Here is an 11,721-nt window from a genome sequence, read left to right as displayed (position 1 = left end):
GCAAGTTTCAATTGATTTTTTTGTCGCCTCTATTTGTTGTTCTTTTTGTAACCGCATAAAAAATTTAGTAATGACAGGTCTTAATGCCCCTTTATTTAGTCATCGGCGATATTTGAATGTTTTCAGCTGATATCTAATGGTTCTCATTACTTTGAAATTACTTGCTTTTAAAAATATAAGCGGATTGATTAACTTTGCTGTTTTTGTTCTTTTTTTGTCTAATTGTAATCGGGCCTTATTACGGACTGGTCCCATATCTTTCATAGTAAATTACAGGTTAGTGTGTTGGGGTTTTCTATCTGTTCCTCATTTGTTAGAACATTATGCCAAAAATGTGGATGAGAGGCGTCGGACCTCTATGTGCGAACGCACATTACTGGGCCTCCTTTCATAGTTATCTAATTTTTGTAAAGAAATATCTCACGTTTTTGTCGGTGTACCGTGCTCAGTAGATAAAATTTATTCGATCATTCTTTAAGTTTGATTTTTGTTTTGTAATCTAATCAGGAGTAATGTCGTTTTATTTTTGATGGTCCAAGATAGATTTTCTCCGTTTCCTTGTTTTTTTACTTCGAGCGTAACTGAATTTGACGTGTCCTAGTTGTGATAAATTTTTGTGATGAAGATGATTCTATTGACTGGCAAGTATGCTCTCCGTTATCAAGGAATTTCAGTTTGTTAGTGGGGCTTACAAGGTCTTTGCTCTGGTTGCTCAGAGTGGAGTTCCAACAAGCAAATCTTAGATTATCCAGTTTCCTTCTCAGTGTCCTCTAAATCTGCTAATTTTCAATTACTAATACAGTATTATTCGAAGCGATATGTAACTTGACTGAGTGATATGAAAATTTAGCAAAAGGTAGATCAGATCGTTAATTATAATGTTTCTGAAAATCTTTTTCTAGACATTACTATTAACACAGTTAAAAGAAACTCGTTAATGAGATAACACTAGATAGAATTACAACGGTGACCAGAATCACTGAAACTTTGAACAAACTTGGCGCGGCTCAATAGAAATTAGAAGAAAAAACGGATCTATTCCCCCCCCCCACCATCTTAGCGAGCATAAATCTTTTATGACCTCCAGGCGCACGTGCTATATTTTTACATAGTAATGTGCTATTTAACAACTTATAATTTGTAACTGGGGGGTCAAAAAACACGGGAGGGGAGAAGCAGAATAGATCCGAAAAAAGGGATCTATTCTGTTTGAACCCCCCCCCCCCAGCTTAGTGAGCATAAATCGTTTATGAACCCAGGCAAGGAAGGAAGTAAAGGAAAGATAGGAAAGGAAGGATATACAGAAGTAAAACTGTCTTAGCTGATTGCTGTAAAAGTCGACATAATTTGTTATTCTTGCTCATTCTCTCCCATGGTCTAATCAAACCTAGTTGTAAAGAAGGTGTGGCTGGTTGAAATGACGAAGATAACTAAATCAAAAACAGCTAGGTTGTATATGGCCCACGATTGTTTAATCGAGCTGCTAGCCGTAGAATATTGCAGCAACTGATGAAGCGCAAAACATTTGGGTCTACACAGATGTAAAGTTTGATCATTTTTATTCGCTTTTACGCAACCTCAGTCTTTTGTTGATTTGGCCAAACAAACAAATTAATACTTTAATGATTTTGCTCATCTCATTTTTTTCTCCATCGATTATAATCCCAGTCTTTTGAAAAATTGCGAATTTTGAAGTTTAGATGCAATTGAATTTGAACCTCATATCGTCTCAAAGTTCCGAGTTTTCAGAGATCATTAACGTTTCTTTTCCATGTTACACGAGACGAAATATAAAGCTGAATCAGTGAATATCATAGCCAAATGTCACATGAACAGACTCTGAATCAGTACTGAATTGTTTCTGAAAAACTTTCTGATTCAGTACTGAATTGCTCTGAAAGAAGGTACGAGAAGATGGTCTAGTGTACTTTCGCAGGATTTAAGCAGTCACTGCCATTTTTCGTCAGTTAAATCTGCAAACATCTACCAAAGACTGCACTCGGTGTCTCAGTTAAGCATTTTGTGTATCAGTTTGATCTGCTTATTTCTGACGCGCTGCGTGTTTGCTATTACGCCGCAGAAGTATAACAAAATCGTCACGGGCAAATTTGCCCGATCTGTGTATCACTTGTTCGTTTTTTCTATGTTAATACATTGAAAATGCAACAATTTTGCGAAAAATAGATAGTTTGACAAAAACAGGAAAATTGATGGGAATGGCAAAGCCCTTGTTTGCAAAAGTGACCAAATTTTAAACGCGCATTCGAGATACAATCTGTGTATCCTATTTTCGCGCACTACGTATCATGAGTCTGCTCGACTTATGTATTGTTCTTTTGCACACAAGGTAACTCTATATTGCACTAAATGTATCTAATTTTTGCACTGAATGTATCGAAAATACGCTCTCAAGACTAATTTAATGCGCGTTTATAATTTGATAGCAATTAAGTGACTAAATGCTGTTTACCGATTCATAGTATACAAAATAGGGCCTAAATTTGTCACATTTTTTAAAATTTGAAGTGGGTTGTAGGTTGTGAAATGGAATTGGCATAGCCCAGAGCCTTCTTTAGAGATTTTTCAGAAAAATTGACAAAAAAATTAATTTCTGAAAGATACCTGTTTTTTCAGGGTGATGAATAAAAAGTATCCGCCGTTATTCCTGATCGTCAACTCACAATTTGTTCATGGTTTTTCAAGCTTTATTTGTAATCACAATCACTATTTTGAGATAATTCTGTTAAATTGTGACAAAAAACATTAACTTCTGAAAAATCCCTCTTTATGGTTGAATGGGCTAATTAAAAAAAACCTAGTTTTTAAGAAACTTCTTCTATCTTTAAAACGATGCATTGTCCTTTAGCAACTTATTAACTCCTCTTATTTTTCCATAACAAAAAAGATTCAAAAGAAGGAAAATTTGGTTAAAAAGTCGCAGGAATTGGTTTCTGTCTTTTTTTCTTTCTAAGTTTTGTTTAATGAATGATTTGCGTTTGAGTTCAGCAAATGAATTGTTAAATTGATTTTGTTCGATGTTGTTGCGTCTTTTTTGCAATTTTACAGATGTCTAGCATTTTTTTCTCAAAGTCCCTCAATTCTGTGTCTGTCTTGGATGTCCATTGTGTTTTCTGAAAAATCCCGCCGTTGCTCGACTGCGTTTGCATCTATTTACAGGTTTACAGGGGACTATTATTTTTCAGTTAACATTTTTTGCGTCGATTTACATGTTTATAGATGTCTAATATTTTACCTCTGGATAAATCTTTCTTTCTGCTCTCTTTCTCTCTCACTCTCTCTCTCTCTCTCTCTCTCTCTCTCTCTCTCGCTCTAAAATTTAATCTCATAAATAATAAAATCAGAAGCAGATGTTTACAAATGCAATTTTGCATTGGCAGTTTATAAGCATTAACAATTCAACACAACCATTACAACAAAAACCAAACTTCTAAACGAATATACTTTGTCGCGTCCTTCATTCTATCTTTCAATCACTTTAGAAGCTTTAAATCTCTGTTGCATGCTCAATCAATAAAGCTTTAAATTACTTTCGCATGCTCAAAAGCGCGCATTTAATTATGCTCAATTCCGAACTAGAGATAAATTTATTTCAAAAAATAGATATCTAAAATGTGCGGAAACGTGCTACTAAATTGTCACCTATTTCATAATTTTAAAGTATCTCAATAAAATGGCGTAACGCTTTTGCGAAGAACAAGATACAAAGCTTGTCTCCTAATTTCGTTTATTTTATGTGTCTCTTTCTCGCGCAATTTTTACTACGGCGGAAAATTTGGGGTATACGACTACGTCGTGATGGCTTGCTTCTTCATGGAGTTTGTGGGTTTATTGTTGGATTGATGAGTCGAATTCTAATCGGTTGGATTTACATATTTCAAATTTTATTGCCAGTGCGCAAGATTTGGCTGATCAGTAGACATTGGAGCACAAAAACAGCTTCTAGATTCACCATTTGTTCACAAATTGCAGGCTTTTATTATTAAAATTTAATTTAGTTCCCAGATTTGAAAAGTTCTTCACTTTATTTTAATAAATGTTTTTTTTGCTTCCTGATTGTTCCAATTGAAGTGAAGGGTCAGAGTGATATTCAAATCCTAATCCATTTAAAAAAACTGTATCCTAAAGCTGAATTGGCGTGAGCAACGAGTCTTTCGTCAACAGATTTATAAAGACCATTTATTGAATTTTCCTATTTTAACTTAAAAAAACTTCCAATTTTAACTCAAAAACTCCAATTTTAACTTCCTATTTTTTTAACTGTTCAATTAGTCGCAGCCGTCAAGCAATCTGTAAAGTGATGGTTGCAGTTTGTCTAGAGCTATTTTGTTGGACTGGACCGTGATCTGTCGGTAAGGCAAAACCTCCTGTGAGTACTTTGATCTGTGTTTTGCTGTGGCAACCAAATAACGTATACAGAGAGAATTAAGGCTGATGACGCTCACTTGATGAATCTTCAGCTCCTGAGCAAACGTCTCTACGCCACTGACAGTGAATTTTGCCTTTACTAAATGACTCTGTTGTAAACTTCGATCGACGGGGGTATTAGTCAACAGATAGATAACTTAAGTCATCTGCCTCCCCTAGTGATTAAAAAATTTAAAAACTTGCAAGAATCTTGCAAGCTATCTTGCAAGAGAATACATACTTCTTGCAAGATTCTTGCAAGTTTCTTGCAAGTTTTGAATCCAACTTGCAAGATTCTTCCAAGATTTTGAATTCGACTTGCAAGATTCTTGCAAGTTTTGAATCAGCTTGCAAGATTCTTGCAAGATTTGAATCCGCTCATCACTAGGGTCTTGGCCAATAGCCCAGTTGACCGAAGTTTCTGATTGAGTCCAAAATTTCAAACGACATCCGCAGCAGATTTTTCAACATCCGAGCTCACCACTCCGCACACTAACTCAGTCATTGAAATCCTTCGCTTACGTATTTCATAAGATTCATAGATAGCTCCCCAGAGCGTTTTGGGTATGAGAATTGTATATCGTATGTTCTGTACAACGGTTATACGCAATTTGTTGCAAGGTAAATTTTATCTTTTGTCTCTTTCATTAAAATGAGAATTAATAGTCTTTCTTTGAGCTAGAAGTAAGGAAACAAGCCTGAACCAAAACACCTTTTGGGAGCTTCTTCTCAGACAAAATGTTAGTGATTCTATCACTGCCCGTACCTTACCTCCAGAGCAGATCAGAACTGGAACAGAGTAAATTCAGGGAAACTCTCAGAGCTGGATCAGAGTCTGATCAGGTCACTTTTTACGCTTGACAGAGTAGCTCCAGAGTAGAAGTATGTGGTTACCCTTGACAGAAGAGCTCCCAGGGTAGCCCTATTCTGGGTTATCCTTGACAGAGCTGGGTCCAGAGCAGGCCTACTCTGGAACAACTCTTGACAGAGCAGGCCTACTCTGGGACAACTCTTGACAGAGCTGGTTCAGAGTAGGCCTACTCTGGGAAAACTCTTGACAGAGCTGGCTCAGAGCAGGCCTACCCTGGGACGACTCTTGACAGAGCTGGTTCAGAGATGTTGACTCTGCTAAGCGGCAACAAAGAAGTAACATTCTGATCAGAGACTTATCTAGAGTCTGATGGATTTGATCAGAACCAAAGGGGTCCAGCTGAAAGAAAATGCTGGTCCACTTAAGAGGGAAATTTGGGTAACATATTTGGATAACACTATTATAATGGAAAGCTGTCTAAGTTCATCCATTGAGTCAGAAACATGCACTAACGGTATACTAATTTTTTTCACAGCGGTTGGTTTTTTTCATTCGCTATACTTTTAGAATGGTCTTTTCTTTAGTTAAATTTATTTCTTCAAACATAATTTTTATGAAATGAATATATTATAGCAATATATTTATTTTTAATATGTGATCAATTCTGTTAAAACTGACACCAGAATAGACCTACTCTGTGATCAGCTCTGTCAAGACAGACTCTAGAGTAGACGTACTCTGGGTTCTACTCTGTTAAGACAAGACCCAGAGTTGAGAGGTCTCGTACTCTGGGGGATCTCTGTTTCAGCTATGAGAGCGCACTTAACGCTGGAATTACCCTGCTCCAGCTGTGATCTACTCTGGAGGTTCGGTACGGGTGCCAATGCACGAAAAACGTTTATGTTTCTTTTGCCTAAATTTTAATTCTCTAGGATTTTTGAGCATCAAGTGATGTATCTGCTGTTCGTTTTCTCATGCTATCGTTTAAAATGTTGTCAACAGTCATAATTTTTGGTAGTTATGCGCAAAGAATAAAATTAACTGACGAGAAACATTTATGCGCGGCGACCATTGTACGTTAAAATCATAGCTTCAACCATAAACTAATTTCTACTATTCAGTTTACTGTCATGCGTTCAAATAATTACTTGCACGTTTGGCAACAGTTATATTGTTTTTCTAAAATTCTTTTCATCGCAGAATTTGGTCTTCGGTGCTATTCGTAAAAACGTGTAGTTCTGTTTCTTGATATTAGGGAAAGTTGCTGGCTAAATTGAAGGTAAAAATTCCCTGACATCCAAAAATATGAGTTACAGTATTGAACAACAGAAATGCGATCACTGCAAGAACGAATACGCGGAACTCTATCACTGCGAAACTTGCAACCGAAACGGGGAAGAATTTCCTCAAGGGAAAGAACTTCTTTGTCACATTTGCATTGCTTCGCATTTAGTGATTGGCCACGTGACAATCGACAACAAAGGACACAAACCAATGGCTTGCGAAGAGCACAAATTGTTGGAAAGGAATTATTGCCGAGTTTGTGATGTCACATTTTGCTGGGAATGCATGAGTAAGCACAGTGAGCATAAATTTGAACCACTGGAAAAAAGAGGTTCTGAATTAAGGGGAAAGATTTTTGAAATGCTAACCGAGCTGGAACTCAAGGAAAAACCCTCGCGGTCGAAAAAAGATGAAATCTCCGAAACTATTATGAAGCATAAAAGTGTTCAGAACCAACTTCGTGAAGAAGTTGAAAGTCAAATTGAAAAGCTGCGTAGGAAATGTTACAAAGTCATTGAAGATAACGCAAAAATATTGACCGATGATTTGGAAGACGTGAGTCGAATAATTGACGAAACCGTTAATTTGCAAAAGAGTTTGCGAGATCTTTTAGGCTCATCAAATGCTCATTTGTTAAGGCAGTTCATGGGGACCGAACAGGATGTGATTCAAAACAAGGACCAACAGGACAAAGTTATTCAGAGGAAGGAAACGGATATTGAATCCTGTCAATTGGAGGCCGTTGCCAAACAATTTGGGGAATTTGGGGTGTCTATACTTGGAGAATTGAAATCAGAGGAGAAGGAGAGAACTGTTGCGCGTAAACAAAAAAAATCGGATATATGGAGTGAAGCGATCACAAAATGTTTCATAGTCAAATCGGGTGGGAAATTATACAAGATGTCAACATGCGACGGTGTGCTGAACATTGAAAAGATTGAAATTTCAGAGAATGAGCGTGTTTCTATTGGAACGAAACAATCGATCGAATTTAATGAGACAATTACTATGCATCATGTTATGGGAAATTCTTGCATATTCTTGCTGATTGAGAACAAACAGCTTCACAATCTTGAATTAGGCCAAAAAATAAGCCTCAAGAGTAGCTTTCCTGTCCCTTCTTTTAACCATATTTTGTTGCCTTACGTAGTTTCGCTACTTGACCTTCCAACCGATACCATTTATTGGTGTTATTGGGATGAGGAGAACAAATTGATCAGATTCACTCACAAGGACACTTTCACAATCAAGTGTGACACTCTTCCTAGAGTCACAAACTCACATCAGCGTAACTTCTACACACTCTTCTTCATAACAGATGAAAACAATGTGATAATGGCAGATGTTCACTATTCACTATACTGGGTTATTCCATTCAACAGCACTGCACACATTAGCTGTGTCAGTGAGCGTCAAAAGGAATTTTTTAATAGAATTGTTTTAATTTGGTGTTTTGAGGATGAGTCTGTTTTTATCAGTGAAAAGAAGGATGAAGAAGAGGAATTCACCACTCCTGTCAGGTACCAATGGAACACAACATCAATGTTCACTCAAATACGTGATTCTGATAGACTGTTTAGATTGCTTCCGAGACTACAAATGCCTTCTGGTGAAACTTACAATGCATTCATCATTTGTGATTGAATGGAAGCAGGATTTGGATCAATTCCCAGCCACATCACACAATTCGTTGAAACATGTTTAATTAACGAATGAGATATCAAATTTTGATGCTACATAATTTGAGATCTATCGTTATTAATTTCTTGAGTTTCTAATTAGCAACCTCCATTAAAAATTTCAAGTGCGCTTCTGTCATAAAATCAGAATGTTTATTTTCGTAAATCTAATAATTAATTTTTGCAACCTTGAATTGTTTAATCTATAAGAATTGCAGATATTAACATCAACAGCTAGAGCTGTCATACGCAGTTAAAATCACATGCAAAATCCTAAACTTAATTTTGTATACCTACGATATATGTATTTATATAAACATATATACAAATACAAATTTTATACAAATTATAGAAACAAACACAAATGAAAACATAGAGTGCAAAAATTATCATGAAATATCATGGTACAGATCGACTTACCTATTATGTTCATTTTCCCCCTTTCTCAACGTCTTCAGTGTTTCAAATTCCTGATAGCTGTTGGTGAAGCAAATAATAGCTCACGAGGTACGCAGCGAAAAGTCGCTTAATTTTATCCTAAAAATTTTTTTATCTTTTCTGTTCTGAATGTAATTAAATCTGTTCCTCAAAAACTGTTTAAGCAATTTAAAAACACAATGACTACTTAGCTTCTGAGTGCTTCCAACTGCTGAGCAAAATCAATTCTAGTTGAAAATAGGGGTTCACGTTGGCAAAACAAAAATCTAAAAATTTTAGGTTTTTTTTCAGATGATTGCGACGATCTCTAAAGTTCTCGAGACTTTGATAGAATCCATTTGAAAAAGAGCGCTTTTAAAGATTAATGATTGAAGCACTTGCACAAATATTAAGTTTTTTCGCGGAGCAAGTAGGGGGAAATTTCTTCACTGCCGACGTTCAAATCGCTTAGACAAAATCATCAAGCGATATCCTAAAATGGAAATATATTTAAAAAGTCAACTTTGTTTCATTTTTTGACCGTGATACGAATGTTCATATTAAGATTTTACCAATGTATCATTAATCTAATTGACTTTCACAAATCCATGGATCAAAGGAAACTTGGACAATGAAGAAGTTTTCCTTGAAGCAATTATACAAGATTTATCTTGTCTTTTCACAAAGTTTCTTGTTTTTTAGGTCAAGCGCGGTTGGTGAGTCGTTACCTTTTTCATTCAAAATAAGATTGAACAAAGTGAAGCGCCAGAACAAGACAACTACGCAAAAAGTTGCTCTGATCAAAAACCTCTATTTAAAAAAATTAAGGTATGTTTGACATTTTGAAAGGAAACGGCAAAAGAATCAACTTAAAAATCGCACTATAATAGAAAAATAATAACTCAAAGTATGTAGACGTGAAAATTCCTTACTGCCGTTTGCCGTTCTTGGTGTTGGAAAATATAACACCTCTCTGATCAACATAAAAACATCCAAATGAAAAACTGACCAATAAAAGTACATTTCAATTTGTGTAGTTATGGAAACAACCTGGGTGGTTCTGCTATCTGACAGAAAATGGTGTTTTGATAATTGAATCGCTGCCAAAAACACCAAAGGCAAAAAAAGAATAAAGGAAACAAATTATTTTCCATCGTGTCTCTGGGCCCACTGTAGCCGGGCCCACCACAAAAGCAACGAATGAATAGGTATTAGCGAACGTGACTAAATGAAACCGGATTTCAGCACTCAAAAGTCATTTGTGGTAAAGTTTGGTAACCAAGTAGACGAAAAACCCAATGTAAAACGCTTTGGCCTTATTAGCTCTTATTATCAGACAACTCGACGGAGAATAAAACTATTCGGGTGGCAAAATGGTTGACATATAAAAAGTTACAACAAACTGCTTCCGCATGTTGCCAAAATCAGAAGTCACATAGCGTCTTTACCAGTCAAGAAAACGGCGCAAATATGTATGCGACAAAATCGATCGCCAAATAAACATCAAAACAAAATTTATGGGAACCGCTGAGCAAATCATTTAAAACTCTGGCATCTCAATCTGAAAACAGTTTGGGCCTTCAAACCAGAATTTGTCTATGAACAGAACAGTTTACCCACATTTTTACAGTTCATCAGATAAGGAACCATTGTAAAATTCATTTGAAATTGTGTCTTCTTTTCCGAGTGTCTAACCTCTTTTGTAAAAAATAAAAGTATAGAACATCAATCAAAAACAATTTGTAAATCGGTCCAGAAACAACATAGGAATTGCTTTGTAAAATCCATTCCCTAATTTTACCTATTACTGCTTTGATCCTTGCTCCACACCTCTCTCACTTTGTGCTCAAAGAAAAAAATTGCCCAATTGAGACCAAAAAATTACTCTCAGTTATGGAGAACAATATTGTCGTGGAATCGAAGAATCACTTAAAAATAATTTTTTTAAAAAATTTGTTACCTTAATAGGTTGAAAAGTGGGAGTTTAAAAGTTTCCTGGGTCACTCTCACTTGATTGTCTGGGTTTCGAACAAGCCCTATTATTGTTGTTCAAAAATGAGATATAGTTGCGATGCACCAGCGAATCTATCAAGACATCTCTGCCAGCTCAAGTCAAATTGTAGTGGGCGGTAGACTCAATAAAGGAGGCACTTTTCAGGATCAATGGTGACTGAGGTTCCACCAACTGCGATAAACATGCTTGGGAACAATCAACTTTTTATTGTTTTGTTTATTGGCGAGCTGAGACTTTTTCGTAGATTTTAAGTGAGTTAAAGTTTCTGTGATAGATTTTAGCTGTACAGAATTGAGACTAAAGTTCAATTATTAATTAAATTAATAGCAACAGGGGCATTGCAGTTTTAATTACAAATCCATGCCGAAGAAGATGAGAGGCTTTTAAGGAATGTGTCGTTCAATGTGTAGTTTTGCTCGGAGTCCAGCACGCGAGGTTCTCTACTGTTTTATCAGCTTGACACAGTTATCGAAGTTAATTCTGAATCTGATCAACTAGAGGGTCCCGTTACTTTACGTGGTAGGGAAGGCGATGCAATGATTGCCGCCAGTTCCTCGACAGTGTTCTGTACCAATTACCTGAGGTTCCCGGTTGAATTTTCCGCCCAAAATGATGTAAGATTGGGGCTGCAATGGGAAGATTTTTTAGGAAAATGCAGCTCAAAACTCTTACATCTTTTTGGGCTGCATTGGGCTTCCAACGGGTGTAAAATGGTGCAAGAGTGAGGGGGTAAAAGACAAATAAACACCCCACTCTTACATCTTCTTGGTCTGAAAAGGGGGGTAAAATGATGTAAGAGTTCGGGGGTAATGGAGAAATTACCCCCGAACTCGTACATCGTTTTACCCCTTGACAGACCAAAAAGATGTAAGAGTGCGGGGTTAATTTGTCTTTTACCCCCTCACTCTTACACCAATTTACCCCCGTTGGAAGCCCAATGCAGCCCACAAAAATGTAAGAGTTTTGAGCTGAAATTTCCTTAAAAAATCCCCACTCAGCCCAACAAAAAATCCCAACCCTTGCAGCCCCACTCTTACATCATTTTACCCCCCTCTGAACAAATTACCCCCTCACTCTTACATCAATTTACC

General features: G+C 36.5%; 1 protein-coding gene across 1 annotated transcript; it reads left to right on the top strand.

Moving 5' to 3' along the window:
- Nucleotides 1-4,340: 4,340 nt before the first annotated feature.
- Nucleotides 4,341-8,324, top strand: LOC142342039 (uncharacterized). Its single transcript, XM_075393209.1, has 2 exons — nucleotides 4,341-4,387; nucleotides 6,492-8,324. The coding sequence occupies exon 2, from the start codon at nucleotides 6,542-6,544 to the stop codon at nucleotides 8,162-8,164; it is 1,623 nt and encodes a 540-aa protein (XP_075249324.1). The 5' UTR covers nucleotides 4,341-4,387; nucleotides 6,492-6,541; the 3' UTR covers nucleotides 8,165-8,324.
- Nucleotides 8,325-11,721: the final 3,397 nt, after the last annotated feature.

The sequence above is a fragment of the Convolutriloba macropyga genome, chromosome 7 (genome assembly GCF_964194025.1).
Source record: "Convolutriloba macropyga chromosome 7, txConMacr16.3, whole genome shotgun sequence".
NCBI lineage: Eukaryota > Metazoa > Xenacoelomorpha > Acoela > Convolutidae > Convolutriloba > Convolutriloba macropyga.
Note: the sequence above shows the minus strand (reverse complement) of the source record. Positions and strands in the feature narration are given on the sequence as shown.

Coding starts and splice junctions, on each gene's coding strand:
- LOC142342039 (XM_075393209.1), top strand. CDS start 6,542: ATGAGTTACAGTATTGAACAACAGAAATGCGATCACTGCAAGAACGAA.